Here is a 22,661-nt window from a genome sequence, read left to right on the forward strand (position 1 = left end):
AGCCAATCTGTAGTTTTCCAGTTGTTGGACTACAACTCCCATCATCATTAACCATTGCCATGCGGCGGATGGGAGTTGCAGTCCAACATAGGTTGCCCATCCCTGCTGTTTTCTTACCTTGTCAGTCTGTGTTGCATGGGTGGGTGGGTGTAGTGCCTCAGTTAGGATCCAGTAGATGTGACACCACTTCCTCATGCAGCTCTTTTCCCAGCCAGTCTTCTCTGATTAGCTAATGAAGCCACACACAGTTTTCCAACTCCTGCTGTACCTAATGGTTGAACAAAGAACATCTTCAGCCCTGTCTTTCTGTGCTTGTTCATAGTAGCAGATACACAGGATGAAACTTTGCAGCTAACCCAATAAATTCTTCCAGTATATTTTCTCATGCATCTGATAAACCTTTCTCATGCATCCCTAATTCACTTGTCAGCCTGAATTTGTGTTGCCCATTCTACAAATCAACAACAACATTTTAAAAATCAAACAAATTAGAGAATAGCATATAGGATCAGTCACAGGTGACTCTAATAAGGGCTCATCCTTGCTGTCACTCAATTTGTATTTTTATAGTTTTAATTCCCCTGGATCTGAGAGCTTTTCTTGTTGTTCTGCAGCTGTGCCTTATGAAAACCCAATCTTCCCACTGAATTGGATCTTAGATGTGTGAAGGATTTGAAGAGAGCCATTTTTAAATAGTATACATTCTAGTCAATATAGGTTTTACTGATGCTAAACGTAAAGATCAATTTGTCAGTTACGAACTAGGAACATTTAAAGTTGGCTTTTTGGCTCCATACTGCACTATTAAACAGAAGAAGTATATTTTCACCAGCCAATTTCTTTGTCATCTCATGAATATAAGAGGATATATATTTATTAGAAATCCCCCTGTAGAATATTCTCCCAAGTATGTGTTCATAGGAGTGCAGTCATAGATCCCATTGTAAATAAAATAGTCAAATTTAACTCCTTTTTTAATCAATGGAACATAAGCTAGCCCTGATTAACTTGCCCCATTGATTTCAATGGGGTCCAGCAGGAGTTAACTTCTTACTTAACACAATTTGTATACTAATTCTCAAAACCTCTAAGTGGTTTACATAAACATCTTCATCTCCTTTTCTTTAATCTTCACCTGCTTTTTCTTTTGAGCCCCATATCTTAATGGGATGATAATCTTTTTTGCCTGTCATTGACAACAGATGTATTTTTTAAAAGTATTCTGAAACTTAAGGAGAGAATTGCTTACAATATTTGGGTTACTAATGGATTGCCATCTTGAATCCATTTGCTGTTGCAGTCCTTTTTTTCCTTTTTGATGAAAAGCTGACCTTTCGATATTAAAAAAAAACCCATTTGTATGTTGGTGTCTGATAAGTTATTTGGCATATTTGGCATTCTCCCAAATTTTGTTTAAGATTCCTTTTGTTTGCCACATGGAATACGTAGCAGTTAATAGAAGCTCAGTTTCCAGTGCATGTAGGTCATTTTTTCAGTGTTATGTCCAAATCAGCCTCTTACACAGAGATGAAAGAATCCTACGTGCAGCCACAACTTTGTTTGGCCAAGACCTGTCCAGCTTAAAATCAGTTGCTTCACCTGAGATTGAGCTGTGTGTACTGCTTATGACATTCCCATTTCTTGACCCAAGCCAAGAGTTCAGAATGCTCTGACCTAAGCAGAAGCCCACCCCAGGACTTATTGTGGGCAGGCAGGGGTGGGGGGGAATTCTAGAAGGAAGGAACATAAGTCTGCATGTAGCTATAAGAAGGAAGGAACTCTGAAGTAAGCCTACCAAGCGTAGGCTGAGCCCAAATTCTTATTTTTAAGGGTCTCAGACCTCTGAACCCAGCATAGCCTACCTTCATACATTTTTGAGTTTGAATCGTTACAATTCTTATCTTTAGTTAATTTATGTTATCTTTAAGGCTTTTGCTAGCAAGTTTGCTTACAGGGGTCATGTTTTCATCTTGAAAACTGTTTGCGAGACATTTCAAGTCTTTCGATTGATGCAGATTAAATGATATTGCAACTTCTGAAAATGTAGTATAAATAACTGAAACAACTACATTTTTGTGGAAATAATTACACTGATACGTCTCATAAGCCCTTCCGCTAGAATAATCCCTTTCACTCAGAAGACATTGAACACAGAAGCTTTGACAGTTTCACACCAGACGTTCCACGAGACATTTTAATTAACAAATATATCATTGACAATTGCTGACTATGTTTGCATTTAATTTACAAGAGCAGATTGATATGCATGTCTGTTCACTCCCCTCCAATATTCAGTGGAAATAAGAAAATAGCTGCCTTTGTTCAGAGAAGCACACTCAGTTACTTCTTATACCATCCGTAATTTAACTTTTCATCACGCTTTCTAATACTGAACTAGGTTTTCCTGAGGCAAAAACAGGGGAAACAAGTTAGCTATGGGGAAACCCTGAGTCTTGCAGGAGTGTGTGTGTGTGTGTGTGTGTGTGTGTGTGTGTGTGTGTACATCTTATTGATGCTTGTGACAGAACCTCAAGGATAGCCACATCCTCCTCAGGACCAGCTCTGTCTGGAAATCTCCTGCTCTTCCGGGCTTGGAAGAACCCAGTGCTTTTTTCAGGGGGTACTTAAGGGTACACAGGACTGACACATTTTTTGTTTTTTGTTAAAGAGTTAAAGACTTACTGTAACCACTTCATGGTGAGTACCATCACCTATTTTTCTAGAAATGTCCCTCAATAGCACCAAGCTTAAAGGCAAGGTAAAGTCTGCTTCCCCAGCAGCACTCAGACCTCAAGAACTTTTCAAATCATGAATGTATTCCCTTGCAATGCTGCCAGAAGATGGGCAGGCCAGGGAGCACACATACTATTGGCTCCCAGTCGGCCTAAGAGGACTCTGGCACTTGACATGTTATATAATGTGTTTGCCCTGGGTGACTTGGCAGAAAGGCAGTATAGAAACTCCAGAAATAAATGAATACATAAAATCATATTTTTTAAAAGGAAAATAAGTTCCTATAGTGAAGGCTCCAACCTATAATAAAATAAGATCCCTGCTGGAAGAGGCCAAAGACCCATGCAGCCCAGCATCCTGACCTCACAAGCAAAACATGAGCACAGCAGCATGCTCCCCAAGGCAACACCTCCCCAAACTCCAGAAAATAAATGCCCATGCTTCTTTTATCTCTTTACTAATACATCTGCTACAAACGTAATTCAAAATCCTTTGCAACATTTGGTTGCAGGCCCCTACTTGTATTAGTTGAAACCTAAATACCAGGCTAATAAGTGCAATGTAAAATTTAAAGGGGAAAGTTTCAAAGGGCAATTATAGTGGGAGACAGGAATTCATTAACAAGTTTGATTGCATTTCCTATAGTTTATTTAAGAACTGTGTGTGTGTTCCTCATATTTTAAAGAGTAAGTTTCCTTCCATTTGGTTGTATATTGTATTAAGATGTGTTTAGTTCTGCAGCATGTTGTTGCTTACGCTTCATCTTTGGTGCTCACCTTGTTAAATGCCGTGTTTTCTTGGGCTGGGCTGATTAAATGAAATATACTGATCTTTCTTTTTGCTAAGCAAGCATTTCTGGACAAATGCCTTAATCCAGCTGTTGTGGTTGTGCACATAAAACCTCTAAAGAAAAGCCATTAGCACTCCCAGAAACTATTTGGAAGAAGTAAGGGTATTGGATTTTATCTCTATCCATGCCCTCTTCCTTGCAAAACACCTGATTTGTGTGATTACTGAAAGCATCCATAGCAGCTTTTTACATATTACTATTATTATTTACTTTATTAAATTTTGAATCATCTTCCACATAAGTCTCAAGCCAATTTACAGAAAAACAACTAGAAGTTGCTTTGAAAACAATAAAGATGGGTTTATAAACAATATAAAATAAACACCTAAGGCAAATGCATTTTTAAGCTAACTGAAAAAGGTTGTTGAAACAAATATGTTTTCAGTTGTTTTGGGAAAGTACAAATAGAATCCCAACAGAGATTCTGTTCCGAAAACAGGGCCTGCCACACTGGAAGTCTCTAAAATGCAACTGAGCATGCTCAAAAATGCAAGGTAGCATGGTCAGCTGCAGCAATGGAAGTATGTGCCCTTTTACTGCCCACAGTTGAAATCATACTTCACAGCACTAGAATACAAGGGAGGTCTAAATAGTGAACAAAGAATCAGACACTATGAATGTATGATTTAACACCCAAAAGAGTTAGAAAGCCTGTGTTTAGAAATCACACATTTTTGTATGTTTTGAAAAATCTACATTGGAACTGAACTGAAGATACCCAGAGCTCCAAAGCAGAGAACATGCTTTGTTTCTCGCCCTCTAGTCAATACCACGACCCTGTCCATACTTGCTGTCAAAAGAAACATGAGCAGAAGTTATGGGGTCCCACTTCACTGATAAAATGTAGGTGCGTATAATGTGGCAGAAATATAAATGGAAACTCCCAAACTAAGGCCCTCCAAGATGGCCAAAGGAAGGGTGAGATGTGTCCTTATATTTCTACTTTTATTTGGGAAATATATTTAGATATATCCGCAATCTAAAAACAGTGCATTAAATTTATTAGCAATTCTCACCCCTACATCAAAGACAGATAACTAAATGTTATGCATATAGATATGGGATTAATTTACTACATTATTGTCCTCTGTATATCAACAATTACAACAGTTGCCACAGTAAGTCTGAAACCTCCCAGAAGTCAATCATTTGGACTCCAGTTTTGCAATACTATTCATGTTTCCTTAAAAATGAAATAATTCTGTTTCCCAGTTTGTTTACATTTAGAATTTTACAGCAATATCTAACACATGTTGAAATTATGATTATTACAAATGAATTATGCTGAGTCAAATGAAGTAAATCCAGGTTCTAGCATAGTATTGGCATATATTTCATTTAATGATATATTTGTTCAGCAAAAAGCCAACTTGAGTGTTTATTTGGGGGATGTAAAAATTATTGTGAGTTTGTAAGTGGGATGAGGTCAGTTCTAAAGCTTCCATAATTTATTATTTGGTGTATGTAAAAGAATTTGGGTGTAAAGGTTGTTGTGAGTTTGAAAGCATGATGAAGTCAGTTATAAAGGTTCCATTATAATAAGTGCAAGTTATAATTATCCTTGTAGAGGCACAAGGTGAGAGAGAGCAATATAAAAGATTGGCTTGATGAAAAGAATTTAGTGAAGTGAGTGAATGAGAGAAAGCTCTGTTAGTTTATTTCAGCATAGCTGGAAGCTTTAAATTTATTAATTTTGTGTCACTGTTATATTAAGGTTTGTTTTGGTTTGATTCCTATCCAAATCTGTTATAAAGCAGTATGGCTGGAGTAAAGCAGTATGCTCAGTTGGGACAGAGCACACAGAAGCTATGCATCATTGCCACCATTTGCTATAATCTGTTATGTTACTGTAAGAAGGGAATTAAAATGTTTCTTTTATAACGGCGTATGAGTACACAAAAGCTTCTATCTTATAAAGCAGTGAGTCACTGAGAGGCGTTCCCCTGCCTCTTGCCGCTCCTGCAATGGAGAAGGGCATGACGTTTTTCAAAGTTCCCTGCCCACCTGGTGGCAAAGCTGGACAAGGGAAGGCCTCTCATCGACCCAGTGAGAGGGGAGGCATTCCACGGAGCTTTGCTGCTGGCCCCTTTCTGCCACTGGGGTGGGGGAGACCAGCGGAAAACCTGGGCAGTAGAAAGTTGTGCCTCCCTGCTGCTGCTGAAGCCTCCCTTACCTGAATTGCTTCTGTGGTGGTAGGACAGTGGGGACACTCGTGGGAGTGCCACCTCCTCAATTTCCACCACCTGAGGCAGCTGTCTCACCCTGCATCATGGATGGGCTGGCTCTGCTCTGAGAGAAGGAGGGGAAAACAGTCACACTTGCAGTCAGAAGCCCCAGCTTAGATTCTTCCACCAAAACACAGCTCAGCTGATGAACAGTTGCATAGCTGCTGGCAATTCATATTTCCTCCCACCCTCCAATGCAAGTAGTTGAAAAGAAAATGTGATGTTATTGTGTTAGTATTTACACACACACACACACACACACACACACACACACACACACACTTACACTTCATTTGTTGCTGTTTGCATAGGATTTCACGCGAGGAGATGTTGTTCAACAGCGTTCACATATCTCTCCACAATATGTTGCCTGGGCCTGAGACCTAAGAGATTTGCCTTTCAGAACAGAGTGACGAAAGTCGTGCCCTTCAGTTGTTGTGGACTCCAGCCTCAGCCCGGAGTGCAAATGGTAGCAGTGATGGGAGTTGTAGCCCAGAAACATATGGAGTTGTTCACCATGGCTTAGATCTAAAAAGAGAAAGTTGTTCACACAACAGATCACTCTCATGTTCAACACCCCCTGCAACCTCTTACACTCACAAAGCAACATCACCACTCTGGTTGATCAAGAGCCCCTCCTTGATGTGTTATGTTGCGAGAGGCTGCAGTGGGAGAACGGAATTGTCAAGAATTGGGTGGCGGTGCACATGATGCTCCTGCTCACACAAGCTGCCTCTTCCCAGTTGTTCATGATTCTCTCTCCCACTGACATGGCTCATATTATATGGGGAGATTTTTCGGGGGCCGAGAGGCTTCAGGTAGAAGGAAGGGGTAAGCAGCCCTCTCCTTGTGCAACCTTTCTTAGTGCAGATGTTGTGCCCTCCAGTCTATCATAAGTTGAAAGCTGCCCTATGTTACTGGTTGACTTTATATAATAAATATAGTAAGTTAGTAAGAAAGCAAATAAGTGCACAGTGCAAAGTTCTGCAGAGTTCCATTGCACAATGATACCTCATGTAACCTTTGCCATTAATTACATTTCTGCAAGCTTCTTTATTCATGATGCTTACATTGTTTTAATTAAAACTCTAATGCAGGGGAGCCTAATCCCCAGTTTGGGGGCCTTATCTTTCACTACCCCAGCAGCAATATTTTTGGGTTGTATAAAACACCACTAATTCTGTTGGCAGTGACAAAAAGAAAAGAAAAAAGCTGATAGAATGGTAGGGTGATTTGAGGGCAACACGCTGATGGGGATGCAAATGAGCCCCAGAATGATAATTTGATGAGAGGAAAGGGGGTGGTAATGACGAAAAGGGAGAAGGGTATAACTCCCTTCCATAGCTCATCTGCACAAATCAGCTGAGGAGAGCAGACTGTGACTTTGTTTATGTCTGTCCGCAAGTCTTCCTGTATGTATGTGTATGCAAGAGTGTGGGGCGGCCGCATCTACTTTTGGCCACATCCACCACTGGTCAAGTCCCTGGACGCTCCTAGAAGGGTTGGCCAAGGGTGAATCTTACCCTCAACCCAAAACAGTCTAGCCAGTGTCAGTGCAGTACATGCATATCTCCATTAATTTCATTCTTGGGGTACCAGCTATTTCTCTGCGAACCTTTTCCAGAGAGTGGTAGGGGATGCTTTATCCCATGTTGATGGCCTTTCAGCTGATTCCCTGGTGGCCCGCTGGAATGTGGAGTTAACCAGGGCTATTGACTGTTTGGCTCCGAAGCGCCCTCTCCGATTGCATGGAGCCCGGACAGCCCCGTGGTTTTCCACGGATCTGAGGGCAATGAAACAATCGTTGAGACGGCTAGAGTGCCGGTGGCGGATAACTCATTCCGAATCTGACCGGACACAGGTTAGAGCTCAACGTCGAGCCTACCAAGTGGCGATAGCGACGGCGAAGAAGAATTTCTTCACCGCCTCTATTGCATCTGCAGAAAACAGCAGCAGGAGACTTTTTCAGGTGGTTCACAATTTAGCGGAACCACCTGCAACATCGGGGCCCAGTACGGGCCACATGTTCTCCTGCAATGATTTTGCAAAGTTTTTTGCAGATAAAATCGCTCAGATCCGGGAAGAAGTAGACTCCACCGTGGGAGCAGGGCCGGGGCGGGAGAGTGCTAGAGTTCTGTCTAGTCAAGTTGAGTGGGATCAATTTCAATCTGTTACCTCCGAGGATGTGGACAGGCTGCTTGGACGAGTGAAACCAACCACCTGTCTCCTGGATCCTTGCCCATCCTGGCTTATAAAAGCTAGCCGGGAAGGACTGGGCGATGGGCTTCGTGGGTGGTGAATGCTTCCCTCCGTGAGGGAGCCTTCCCAGACCCGCTGAAAGAGGCGGTTATTAAACCGCTTCTTAAAAAACCATCTTTAGATGCGGCCACGATGGCCAACTATCGCCCAGTCTCAAATCTTCCATTCTTGGGCAAGGTGATTGAGCGAGCGGTTGCCGAACAACTCCAGGCACGCCTGGAAGAAGCGGACCATTTGGATCCCTTCCAATCGGGATTCAGGCCTCATCATGGGACTGAAACTGCCTTGGTCGCACTGGTTGATGATCTCCGGCGGGCTAGGGACAAAGGTGAGAGCTGTTTCCTAGTTCTGCTGGATCTCTCAGCGGCGTTTGATACCATCGACCATAACATCCTACTGGACCGTCTTGAGGGGCTGGGAGCTGGGGGCACTGTCATACAGTGGTTCCGCTCCTTCCTCCTGGGCCGTGTTCAGAAAGTGGTGGTGGGGGATGAGTGTTCAGACCCCTGGGCTCTCACTTGTGGGGTGCCTCAGGGTTCTGTCCTCTCCCCATGCTTTTCAACATTTACATGCAGCCGCTGGGAGAGATCATCAGGAGGTTTGGGCTGGGTGTTCATCAGTATGCAGATGATACCCAGCTCTACCTCTCTTTTAAATCAGAACCAGTGAAGGCGGTGAAGGTCCTGTGTGAGTGTCTGGAGGCGGTTGGAGGATGGATGGCGGCTAACAGATTGAGGTTGAACCCTGACAAGACAGAAGTACTGTTTTTGGGGGACAGGAGGCGGGCGGGTGTGGAGGATTCCCTGGTCCTGAATGGGGTAACTGTGCCCCTGAAGGACCAGGTGCGCAGCCTGGGAGTCATTTTGGACTCACAGCTGTCCATGGAGGCACAGGTCAAATCTGTGTCCAGGGCAGCTGTTTACCAGCTCCATCTGGTACGTAGGCTGAGACCCTACCTGCCCGCGGACTGTCTCGCCAGAGTGGTGCATGCTCTGGTTATCTCCCGCTTGGACTACTGCAATGCACTCTACGTGGGGCTACCTTTGAAGGTGACTCGGAAACTACAACTAATCCAGAATGCGGCAGCTAGACTGGTGACTGGGGGCGGCCGCCGAGACCATATAACACCAGTCTTGAAAGACCTACATTGGCTCCCAGTACGTTTCCGAGCACAATTCAAAGTGTTGGTGCTGACCTTTAAAGCCCTAAACGGCCTCGGTCCAGTATACCTGAAGGAGCGTCTCCACCCCCATCATTCTGCCCGGACGCTGAGGTCCAGCGCCGAGGGCCTTCTGGCGGTTCCCTCATTGCGAGAAGCAAAGCTACAGGGAACCAGGCAGAGGGCCTTCTCGGTAGTGGCGCCCGCCCTGTGGAACGCCCTCCCAGCAGATGTCAAAGCGATAAACAACTACCTGACATTCAGAAGACATGTTCAGGGAAGTTTTTAACGTGTGATATTTTACTGTATTTTTGGTTTTTATGGAAGCCGCCCAGAGTGGCTGGGGAGGCCCAGCCAGATGGGCGGGGTATAAATAAATTATTATTATTATTATTATTATTATTATTATTATTATTATTATTATTTATAGATGATGCTATATTTTAGGCATTTCTGCCCATTTTTTTGCATGCAGGATATTTGATAGTGGTGGTATCAAATGTATCACTTGCAGTTTTTAGAAAAAGCAAATACTTTTTCCACATGGCTCTGCAGCTACATAACTTATTTTTTCATCCTGAAAGATGTGTTCCCCAAAATGCTCATTGTCTCATGGGTGATAACAGGGAGATGGTGGTGAGTGATTGATTTTGTTTTTTATTCTAGTACAGCTGTTGGTTTGATCACATGCCAAGCACTAAAAAACAATTGTGATTTATCAGATGGAGAGAGTAAGGGAAGATAGCATAGCTGTATGCCACACTTTTCATAGATTGGAATCTGCACAGTTGATCGGTTCAGCCATTTGGCAGGGGTGTAGGAATAGGATGTCATGTGTAAGTGTCATCTGGAAAAGGAATACTCCCTTTTTATTATCTGTCTGAAATGGGAAAAGATATACAATGAGGGAACAAAAGAATCATAAGACTCTTAATAGATCTCTCTGGAAAGATTATATACCTAAATTTAAATATCTACATATTATTTTTTTTAAAAAAAACCACGAATTGGCGTTATTGCTGATACCACAGAACAGGCTGCCTCAATCTCGGCCCTCCAGATGGGACTACAATTCCCATCATCCCTGACCACTGGTCTTGCTAGCTAGGGATCATGGGCGTTGTAGGCCAAAAACATATGGAGGGCCAAGGTTGAGAAAGCCTGCCACAGAACATAAAGTTGATGAAATCAAAGCAGATTGCGAAGAATTCAGAAATACCTCTCCAAGCTGAAAGGGCAACAAATGGCAAATGATATTCAGTGAAAGTAAATGTAAATTGGTACACATCTCATATGTGGTGTGAAATACTGATTATAATCTAGAAAAGTGATATTGGGGCAAGGACTGGACAAAAATACTGTTGCACGCCTCCTCAGTCTCCAAGTGGTATGATATTCCGGGAGTTCCAGGACTTCCGGGTCAGCGCTATCGACGAATGGCGGAGTTCCTCCGATTGGAGGAACGGGCTCCATGGAAATTGGGTCTTCCCGCCGCGGCGAAGGCGGGGACCCGCTAGAAATCCCAGGCGGAGGAGCCTGGGAACGTGGGGTTCGGCAGAGCACCAAGAGCGCCTCTAGGGGAAACACCCTCTTTGGGGCTCCGGAGCGAAGTGGGGTGAGCAGCGTGGTGCAGCGAACCGATTGCTACTTTCACGGAGGGAAGCCGCACAGCCATCGTCGGAGAGCGCTGACTTTCTCCTGATGACAATTGGACTCAGTACCCGTGAGTAAAAATGGAAAATTGGATTAAGAAATTTGTGAATTAGGCTCCGAAGCAGGAAGGTTTAAACAGGAAGTCCGCCTTCTGCTTTTTGTAAACAGACTGAAGCAAAAACCTTGCAATCTAATAGCCTGGAAAGTTGTTTTAAAGATTGAAATTTCCTGCATCTACTACCAATAAAACCCCCTTGTTTTTTTTTTATAAAATGTTTATTGAGATTTTACAAAAAACAAAGGTTTACAAAATAGAAAGAAAACATATAAAAAAGATAAATAAAAAGAAAACATACAAAAATACATAAAATAAAAAAAAGAAAAAAAGAAAAAATAAACATACAAAATACAAAAAACGAATAAGTAAGAAAAAATTAAAAACAAATCCATTTTTTGTATCTTTAAACTCATTAGCTTGTTTCCTTGACCTCCTCGCACCTCCCCTTTTTGTGTTCCTATTTACATAATCAAATCAGCAAATCCTTACCCTCTTTCCTTTATCTTAACTCTATATCTTAACATATTATAACTCTATATTTTCATCCATTATCAATCCATTTTTGCATATTCTTATTAACTTTGTTGCTAATACCACTTATTTTCAATCCAACATCATTTTAACATTCATTAATTTTACAGTGTTTCTGCAAATAGTCTTTAAATTTCTTCCAATCTTCTTCCACCAACTCTTCTCCCAGGTCTCGGATTCTGCCAGTCATTTCCGCCAATTCCATATAGTCCATCACCTTCATCTGCCACTCTTCCAGGGTGGGTAAATCTTGTGTCTTCCAATACTTTGCAATAAGTATTCTTGCTGCTGTTGTTGCATACATAAAGAAGGTTCTATCCTTCTTTGGCACCAATTGGCCGACTATGCCCAAAAGAAAGGCCTCTGGTTTCTTCAGAACCAATAAAACCCCCTTGGAAGCAGGAGAAAAGGGGGGGGGGGATTTGATTGTTTAAGCCTGCAGGAGAGAGAGTAAAGGAATATAAGTTTCCATTGTCCCAAACCTGGGAACGGGGTGTCAGGACAGAAATCGTTGGAGACGTCCATTGATTAAAAGTGGAGCACTTTGACAGATAGTAAAAAAAAAAAAAAGAGAAACAAACTAACTTCAACGCTGCTTTCTGCATTTCTGCATTTCAAAGAAACAAAGTATTTGAAAATCGAAAGTAATTTTCCTTTGTTGGATACGTTTTTAAAGATGGATACAAATAGAAATTATGTCCCCTAGAGGGAGCCTGTCAGTTTGCTGTTGCAGTTTATTCGGAGACTTCACAGCTGCGAGATTGAGATCGTGGGACCAGTCGTTTGACCTTGAACAGAAATGTGCTGGGAGGAAGTTTTGGTGTCTGCCCTTGGCAGGACAAATGCATTGCTGGAGTAGTTGCATGAGAAGATGAACTTGATGAATGAAAAGTTGGACTTGATGACTGCTGTAGCCAGTGAATATGATTTAACAGGAAACAAGGATAAAGAAACTATACAGAGACCAATTCAGGAAACTGGTTTGACAGGGCAAGTCCAAGGGCAGATGAAGACGGAAGAGGTTGCGACTGCACCCCAAGCAACACAAATGGTGAGACCCAAAGTCCAGCAGGAGCAAAAGCCGCTGCTTTGGAAGATTGAACTTGGAGTGTGGCTGGAAGCGTCTGGAGTTAAGGAAGCTCTTAATTCTGGTGGGACTATGAAACAGGTTGACAATTATCTTTTGGATAACTACTTTTTGGATTACAATGACGATGATGGGGAGTGGGACTGCGGGGAATGGGCTAGCTTGATGAAGGAAAATGGAGATTATTACCAGCTGGAGTTCCCCAGAGACCCACTCCCCAAGGAGAAAGGAAATAAACTACGAAAGAAACCAACAAAAGATAAAGAAGAGCGTAAGCACAAACAAGAACAAAAAAATTTGCAGAAGGGGCATAGAAGAGACCTAAGGGCCTCGGACATAAGATCACCAGATTGATGGACTGGATGCAATGGTTAGAAAGGACTGACATAACCCGAGACCAGGAAGAAGGGACGTTGGATAAAAACTAGAGAAAAAGAAAAAGTCTATAAAAAGAAAAATTTCTTTCTATTTTTGGAATTAGTGTAACACTAATGAAATATCAGGGATTATGCTGGAATGGAACCAATTGGCTTTAGTAAAAAGGATTTAAGGAGTTATGTAGAAATATGGTTTAAAATTCGAATTTTAAGATTTTTAAGGCAAGATAAGGTTAAAAAAATTAATGTAAATTGAACAATAGAATATAGCAAAAGATGGAAAGGATATGTTGAGTTAATAAATAAGATAGACTGTTAAGATAAATTATTTAAACAAAAATTGAGAAATATGGGAAGAATTTGCTGAAACAACGAATTAAGCTAGAATACAAAAAGGGAGGTGTGAGGAGGTCCAAGAAACAAGCAAATGAAAAGATGCAATATGGGATTTGTATTCCTTTTTCTTGTTTTTTCTTTTTGTACTTTCTTTTTGATATATTTTTCTGTTGTATTTTTCTGTTCTTTTTTTATACTTATGTATTTTTGAAACTCTGAATAAATATCATATATATATATAAAAAGAGAGATTCCGGGAGTTCCAGGCACTTACCCAGGGTTCATATTTCTTTTTGGAAATGAGGCATAGTGGAGACTGTGATGTCTTTATGATAATATGGTTTATTTACATATATACCTATGCACATATATACACATATTTACAACCTGAACCTGTGATGGAGAGGTTCACAGCATCTGACCCCAACTAGGGTCTTGTTTCTCCCTTAGCCCATGCCCTTGGATGCAAACAAAACTAAAACTTTGCTGTGATATTTTCTCCAGCTTGTTGCTTTACTTCTAGGTCACTTCACTGCAAACTCTCAACTCTAACCTCAGTCTTTGTTGTTCTAAGTATCTGAGTTGAGAGAGGGACTCTATGCATTCGTCGTCTTGCACAAAGCCCCCTTTCCTTTGTTCTCTTAATGGCCCATCACCCAGGCTATCACCTCAACACAGGAAGCTTGACTAGCTTATATTTCAACACTTGCTGGATCCAGGGGTTAGAAGGATCTTGCTTCCTTCCTTCCCACCCCTCCAAGCTCATAACACCACAGTCAAAATAACTGGAGACTCATGAGTGTTAGGAGACAGTGGATTCTATTGATGGAACTAGGAATACAATATGTCATAACAGATGAAAACATATGTGAAATAAATTACAATAAAAACACATGTGAGATGGACTCATTGTAGCAAAAACAAAAAACCCTCAGAATGAACTGAAAATGTAGAATTCCCTTTTGAAACTGAATTTTAGATGGTGTATTGTTGATGAGATCCCCGGATTATATCTTGTTTCATTACTTCATGAAATCCACTTAGAAATGAGGACTTTCTAATGGTTGGCAGATGAAAATAACCCTCTGGTTTCCTATGTATTTCTTCCAAAATGTGTTGTCTTGCGAGAAGCATGAATACATATGGTGTATTTCATATACATGGAATGAAATGCTTTCTACTTACTTCCAGCCGCCCCTGGCATCAGAAATGACAAATTTCATATGGATAGGACAGCCCCCACCCTCATTTTAGAGACAATGTAGTAGAGAGAACTACTAGTTTTGGTGCCTTTAAACAGGTAGTAGACACATTCATGAAAGATAGTCCAATCAGTCAATATTATCTGTGATACTTGCACTGAAACTCCATTGCAGGAGGCAATATACATTTGACTACTTCGTCTGATCCAGCAAGGCAATTATTAAATTGTTGTGACCATGTGATAATAGACTTGCCCAGCCTCCAGATAGGATGTAAATAGAGAGTAAGGCTTAGAAGAGTGATTGAAGTCAGCTTTGTCAGAATTGCCAAGACTTATCTACGGAGATACAAATGCACTAGGTCTGTAATTCTAAACACACGCTTACTGCACAGTAAGTCCCCTTGAGCTCAGTGGGACTTACTTCTGAGTAAATATGCTTGGTATGTCAACTTTAGGCACACCAAATTATTTAAAATTATATAAGCCATAGCTCTGGTCAGTATCATTTGCTTGTCAATTTTGGGTGCTGTACAACCTTCACTCATACAGTGTTAATCCTGACATGTTCTGCTTTTCATAATATAAGATAAAATACTTACAGTATTGCTCTTTATTGCAACTTTGTTCCATATTTATTTTGATAGAAACTTTTTTGTTTTGCTTTGGATTTCAGGGAGGGGGTGTCCCCACTCATCTCCATAAACAGTAAATGCTTACTATTGGTATTTTATTATTTTGAGTTTTGAGTAAAATACCCAAAGCTAGTTGTTAATGAGTATTCACTAAATCTTTAATCCTAACCCACTTCACTGGAAGTAAGCCCCATTGAATTCAGAAGAGCTTACTTCTGAGTGGATGTTTGGTTGTATATTTTTTCTACTGTGTCTCTTATTTAGCAATGGCCATCAAGTTTAGCAACTTAATACTTAAAGAAAATTTTTTATACAACAAAGCCATGTACAGTGGTACCTCGGGTTACAGACGTTTCAGGTTACAGACTCCGCTAACCCAGAAATAGTACCTCTGGTTAAGAACTTTGCTTCAGGATGAGAACAGAAATCGTGCAGCGGTGGCAGCCCCCATTAGCTAAAGTGGTGCTTCAGGTTAAGAACAGTTTCAGGTTAAGAACGGACCTCCAGAACGAATTCAGTTCTTAGCCCGAGGTACCACTGTAATAGCTTTTGGCCAGTATGAGCAACAGAATATATTTACTGGTCACACAGAATAAAGCTTTAGCTTAAAGTCAGGAGCTTTCCTTTCGTTTGTAGCTATGCTTTGATTACTACGACTTCTCATCTCAAATCAGTCTCAGGTATCCTGTTCTGTTCAATCACATTTAAGGTCAACTATTTGTGTCTTTGACATCCTGCAGAATTGTATAACAAATCTGATGCTAGACATAAGACTAGACATATGATAGCTCTAAGTCCTTTATGTGGAAACGAGGTTTTATTGTGACCAGAGGGATTTATTTCTGTAATCTAGAGTTTCATGTACACAGGACATTCTGATTATGAGAAAAAGTGCTTCAGACATACTCTGACATTTCCTAATCTATACAGTGGTCGTTACCTTATGAAAGAGAATAGAAGCATGTGTGTTGCAGAGGATGTGACTCCATTCCCTGGGATTTAGGTGTTTTATGATTAAAGGTAAAGGTAAAGGGACCCCTGACCATTAGGTCCAGTCGTGGCGGACTCTGGGGTTGCGGCGCTCATCTTGCTTTATTGGCCAAGGGAGCCGGCATACAGCTTCGGGGTCATGTGGTCAGCATGACTAAGCCGCTTCTGGTGAACCAGAGCAGCGCACAGAAATGCTGTTTAACTTCCCGCCGGAGTGGTACCTATTTATCTACTTGCACTTCATGCTTTTGAAGTGCTAGGTTGGCAGGAACAGGGACCGAGCAACGGGAGCTCACCCCGTTGCGGGGATTTGAACCGCTGACCTTCTGATTCGCAGGCCCTAGGCTCTGTGGTTTCACCCACAGCGCCACCCGCGTCCCTGTTTTATGATTAGTAATTCTTATTTAAAAAAATTAAAACTGCCTTGGGTGCCTTGGCAAAAAGTTGGTATATAAATCTAATAAATAAATATAATAGCTGTTAGGAAGAATATTATATAATAACTGGAGTAGTAAACTGTGACGTTCTTACTGTAAACATTTATATAGGTATAAGTACCAGAGATCAGGGATGCGGGTGGCGCTGTGGGCTAAACCACAGAGCCTAGGACTTACTGATAAGAAGGTTGGTGGTTCGAATCCCCGCGACGGGGTGAGCTCCCGTTGCTTGGTCCCTGCTCCTGCCAACCTAGCAGTTCGAAAGCACGTCAAAGTTCCTGTGATGCTTCTGTAGGGTGTTTAACCTGTGTGGCTACAAGATGAAAACCCACAAATTTCTCTGCACGGGGACTATAGAATTGCTCCCCAAACTTTGTTTATGATAGTATGTGGCATATGAATTGGTAGTGAAATTTAGTGACTGCTGCAATTTTAAATTAATTATACCACATAAAGTCATGCTCAGAGTAGACCCACTGAAACTAATGGATTTAAGTTGCAGCAAAGTTACTAAAACAGTAGGTGATATCCAACTAAGTCACACTCAAAATAGACCCATTGGTTTCAGCTGTCTACTGTAAGTATGACTAACACAGAATAGTCAGTCTTTATTTTCTATGGACTCTAATGTAGTAAATATATTTTGATACAGTACAAACTGAAGAAGTAAAATGTCAAGACATTTCTAATTCCTTAGGCGACTAGTTTATAAATAAAATAAATTATAGTTCTGAACAATACTTTTTTAGGTGTTACGTGGTCTGTCACTAAATCACGTAGTGTCTTCTGCTTAATAGGAGGAATTTTTTTTATTTTGTTTATTTAGTACAAGTCAACAGACTTGTTCTTGGTATAATCTGATAGTAGCTTCTTAAAAAAACACACAACTTACCTTTGCTAACATATAATGAATGATAGAGGACTGGGTCTGATGAGACCAAGGCCTCCAACAAGCTCACTTTCAGATCCCTGACCTGAATGAAGAACAAACAGTTCTGTCATAAAATTGTTTCATTGTGTGCTGTACCTTGTCCTGTTTAGCTGTGTGTAGAAGGAGGACTGGCTAGGATCAGCTCTGTATTTTCAATCCACATCAAGGCTTCAGTACCATAGGATTTTTGTTTATTTCAAATAGGAAATACAAAATTCTCAAGGGAACACTAGTACACATCCAGTATACACATGATGAAAGCTATACTCCTTTGTTAGATCAAGAAGTAGGTCAAGAGCAAGTGACAGGAGTTTATTTTATGTATTTATCTGATGCATATCTACCTTGCTTTTCAGGACAGGCCACCTTACAGAAAAATATATAAAAAGACAGCACTACTATAAAATAAGATTTCAAATATAAAAATCAGCAGCAGTTTCATTTCCCCCCAGCACAATTTGATACAAAATACTGTCTGCCGCAGTTAAATGTTTTTCCAGCACGACAAATTAAACACAGACTGGGTTGTTGTTTTTAAATAGAAAACTTTTCAACTTCAAAGCAATGATAAGGTCTTCTGTGGGGAGAGAAATGTGGGGCCACCATTGAAAAGGCAATGCCCCTCATGCCAAGCAACCAGCAAGAAATGTAAAGTAAAACATTATAGAAGCTTATGAAAGCATTGTGTTTTAGGGGTACCTGTGAAAATTGTCACTTTAATGTCATTTCCCTATGATTTTTACAGGTCACAATGATTACATGTGTCCTGCTACTAACCAGTGCACTATTGACAAGAACAGGAGGAAAAGTTGCCAGGCTTGCAGGCTCCGAAAATGTTATGAAGTTGGAATGATGAAAGGTGGTATGTATCCAACCATGTACAAATGTTTCTTAATTAATTCATCTCCATTGTATAATACACAGTTCTTAAGGAGAGTGGCAATTAATTTTATGAAGTTGAAGTTTTAAAGAGAAAACAAAGGACTAGGATTTTAGAATTCATTTACTTCTATAAATCATGGTCAAGACTACTAATGAATATCCTAGACAGGAACTGAAGTGCAAGAAGCAGAGATGAACAAATCTTAGTTTCTCAATTTTAAGTTTGCACTTAAAAAAAGTAATCACAACAATTAATTAGCTTGTTAGTGTACATTTCTTCTAGTATACACATTCTTATGCAATCTTACCTAATGTACTTATTTTTCAATGAATATTCCTAATAGCAATGCATATTTTTGTGTTATTTTCACTAATATATGAATTAATATGCATTTGCCCCCTTAAAATCCACATGGGGGGGGGATCTGCATCGCAAAATTTAGAGAGGTGCAAATTTCAAAGGATTTCCAAAGCTGCATTCAGTTTGTGCATTGTTTCAGGAAGAGCAAATAGGAAGTTCTATATTGAAATGTGATCGGAACTAAATTTATTCTGCAATTCTGTGCTGAAGGCTGCAATCTACTTTAGATGGACAAGTGTTCTTGATCAAAAGCAGTTTCAAAAGAATAGTCATGAATGAAATGGAAATTAGTATGGACTCCTGGCCAGTTCATACAATCCTTTGAATTTTAGTTGAACTGTGGCAGATAGCAGCTGGCTATTTGTATTGAATGGAAATTTGTTTGTGTGCAGAAATAATTGAGTTGACTGAATACTCAACTGCTGAGCTGCAGCATGTCCGTTCTGACAAAAAATGGGTCATTAGGGCAGTAAAATACTAAGCACATTATTTTACAGTACATAATGAGGTGATTACAATAAACCAGTTCACTGAATTTTTGAATCAATCAACTTGGAAAACACAGGAATGAGCTAATGAGAAGTACCTGCTTATCTGCACCATATTGCAATATATGTTGTAGGTATTTCTCATCCATATGTTGTTTCATTTGCATATTTAATAAAATATCACACAGTAAACATATATATTTTTGCAATAGCTTTTCCATTATGGCTGGTTGCCAGACTATATTATACGAGTGATCAATATTCATTAATTGCAAGGTTTTCCAGGTTCTGGCTAGTACCATTCTAGGTACTAGGTACATAAATAGGTTAGTACTTAATTGGTCAATATATAAACTACATAAATTAAGTAAGCCTTACTTAGCCTTAGCCTTTCCTTGCTTCTGTTTCACAGTATTATATTTTTTTGTATTTTTGTAATATTTCCCCCTAAAAGGATGCACCTAATAGCAAAACATCACACAGAGCCATCCTAACTGGGCATGTGAGGAGTACAGTAGAGGATGACCCACTATTTCTAAAGCTCTACCACCTTACACCAGCCAGGGCAGGAGGTGGGAGGGAAACTTTGTTAGAAAATAAAATAAATTTCTAAGACATTCCTTTTAGAGAGTTTGGCTAGTCTTGATTGATTAGCTGTTGCTTCATAATGATTATATTGATGCAAATGTGAAGAATTTTACTCCCCTCTGTTATACTTCAGAACAGTTTACTGACATATCGGACCTCCTCTTGATCTTGTCGCTTGTTTTCAATTATACTCTGATGACAATTTATTATACGCCAAAGGAAAAGCAGATGATTATTAAAGGAATTCTCAGAACCAAAGAGGAAATAATTTTTTAATGCATCATCTGGAATCATTCCAAGAATTCTAATTTACCTTGCAATTATCTTGAATGCAACATTATACTGTACTAAAAATAGTACTTGGTGAATGAGGAAGAAAAATACTCAAGCTGTAGGAAACTATTTGTTTTGTATCTGAAGTGAATGTCTATAATATTTTCAAAACATACTGTCCTGTACCAATGTAAAAATGTACAGTTATTAGTACTTGTGTATTTAAAGAACCAATTAACTAAAAGGACACTGCCAAAATACTTATAGTTCAGAAGTCTTTTCATGCTCTGTAAATACAAAGAGTGTGCTGGTTGTTTGAACATACATCATAATACTGCCTGTATCCTATTACTACATCAGAAGTGCTATTTACACCTAACACAAACCAAATATGCAGCTGGATGATAAATCACACCTATCCTTTCTGCTCCTAATTATGTCATTGCTGTCCTCACCTTGCTTGACTCAAGCTACTCTTTTCAAATCAGAAGAGCAGACTATCTCAACATTTGTTAGGTATTAAAAGAGCTTTGGAAGGGCCATTTGTTGTTGTTGTTTAGTCGTTTAGTCGTGTCCGACTCTTCATGACCCCATGGACCAGAGCACGCCAGGCACTCCTGTCTTCCACTGCCTCCCGCAGTTTGTTCAGACTCATGTTTGTAGCTTCGAAGACACTATCCAACCATCTCGTCCTCTGTCATCCCCTTCTCCTTGTGCCCTCCATCTTTCCCAACATCAGGGTCTTTTCCAGGGAGTCTTCTCTTCTCATGAGGTGGCCAAAGTATTGGAGCCTCAGCTTCACGATCTGTCCTTCCAGTGAGCACTCAGGGCTGATTTCCTTCAGAATGGAGAGGTTTGATCTTCTTGCAGTCCATGGGACTCTCAAGAGTCTCCTCCAGCACCATAATTCAAAAGCATCAATTATTCGGCGATCAGCCTTCTTTATGGTCCAGCTCTCACTTCCATACATCACTACTGGGAAAACCATAGCTTTAACTATACGGACCTTTGTTGGCAAGGTGATGTCTCTACTTTTTAAGATGCTGTCTAGGTTGGTCATTGCTTTCCTCCCAAGAAGCAGGCGTCTCTTAATTTCGTGGCTGCTGTCACCATCTGCAGTGATCATGGAGCCCAAGAAAGTAAAATCTCTCACTGCCTCCATTTCTTCCCCTTCTATTTGCCAGGAGGTGATGGGAGAGGAAGGGCCATACCTCAGTGCTATTATAAAGATTGTCCAGATGGATAGTCCAGTTCTTCCATTCATCTTAAAACCTTGCAGAGAGACCATGCTTCTTGGATATGAAGGCTCACTTGGGATTTGTGAATGTAGTACTGCCTACTGATACGTGCAAAGCAGCGATATAACAAGGACAACCATCTTCCTCCAACAATATGTATTGGGCAGCAAGAGAAAAGCAGATACTGGCATGTAATGGATTATTCTTTCGTCACAGTCTTTTTACACCTTAACTTCCAAAATAAATTGAGCACCCTTATGTCTTGTACATGAAGAACATACTTGTGCATGAAGGAGACGCTGAAGTTGCTCACCTGCTGATGTCCATTGGGTGACATTGTGCAGTCAAATAGCCAACCCATCTTCAAAGTGGTTGTTCAACAGGAGTTAATTTCATTCCCCCCTCAACACATATATCCCACCTTTCTGTGGAAGGTGGCTTACAAATAAAAATATAAATCACAAATTTCAAATAAGCAGCAATAAGGTGCTCTAAGGGAAGCCGATGAGGAACCTAGTGGTAGATTGGAATAGTCACTTCTGTTCTTCTTGCATTGGTCCAAGAAAAAAGAAAGAAAGATCAAGGGATGTTCCTCCCGGTTAGCCAGGAAAAAACAGATCTGTGCAGGCAAAAAAGATATGATTGATTGTGATGGGTTGGAGGGGGGGGAGTAGCACACAGTTTCTGGCAAACAATGTATTCTTATATTTATGTTTCCACACAAATAGAACATATCCATTTATGTTCCATCATTGAACAAAGCATCACAAACAGAGAATCCTTTTTCATATCCTGTTGGGATCTCATAATTTTTGGCAACATGTAAATTTCAAATACAGTGGTACCTTGGTTTGCATACATTTTGGATTACAAACCTGGAAGTGTGCGTCCTGGTTTGCACCTTTTTTTTTTTTATAACCCATTTTTTTTTGGGATTACGAACAAATTTTTTTTGGAGGCCCCATTGGTGAAAATGTGCCTTGGGTTACAACCAGTTTTGGTTTACAAATGGACCTCCGGAACAGATTATGGTTGTAAACCAAGGTACCACTGTACAGTATTGCTTGTAATAAGATTATGCCACATGGGCAATTCCAGTTAACATTGGCAGGAACAAATAGTGACATTTAATCTCTAGTACAAGGAAGTAAAGAGAAAGTGCTATTTTGATTTGTTAAAGTATGTGATGAGTCATATAGTGTGTGTGTGTTGTTTCACAGCCTTTAGCAGAGCCTTGTAAAGTGATCCCTAAAAGATTAGTTTTCTCTAGTCTTCATAAGCAGCTGATTCTTGTCCAAGAATTCTGCTACTCAGCATCAGTTTTGTTTTGTGCCTTCACTTCTGAATAAGGACCATATTTCACAAATTA

General features: G+C 40.4%; 1 protein-coding gene and 1 long non-coding RNA gene across 18 annotated transcripts in view; one reads left to right on the plus strand and one right to left on the minus strand.

The window, feature by feature from the left end:
• ESR1 (estrogen receptor 1) overlaps positions 1–22,661 on the plus strand; it is a 214,765-nt gene that overhangs the window by 129,443 nt on the left and 62,661 nt on the right. For all 13 annotated transcript variants that reach the window (XM_083607966.1, XM_083607959.1, XM_083607969.1 and 10 more), the window contains one exon: positions 18,208–18,324. In XM_083607966.1, the coding sequence (XP_083464092.1) occupies positions 18,208–18,324 (117 nt within the window). The remainder of the gene's footprint in view (positions 1–18,207; positions 18,325–22,661) is intronic.
• The window catches only part of LOC310760089, a 112,195-nt gene that overhangs the window by 3,994 nt on the left and 85,540 nt on the right, over positions 1–22,661 (minus strand). For 3 of the 5 annotated variants that reach the window (XR_014546755.1, XR_014546756.1, XR_014546757.1), the window contains exon 2: positions 118–268. This is a non-coding gene — a long non-coding RNA (uncharacterized lncRNA). Of the gene's footprint in view, positions 1–117; positions 269–5,756; positions 5,873–22,661 lie in introns of all 5 variants that reach the window. The other 2 variants (XR_014546754.1, XR_014546758.1) reach the window with 1 other exon arrangement.

The sequence above is a fragment of the Podarcis filfolensis genome (genome assembly GCF_964270895.1).
Source record: "Podarcis filfolensis genome assembly, chromosome: 3".
Lineage (NCBI taxonomy): Eukaryota > Metazoa > Chordata > Lepidosauria > Squamata > Lacertidae > Podarcis > Podarcis filfolensis.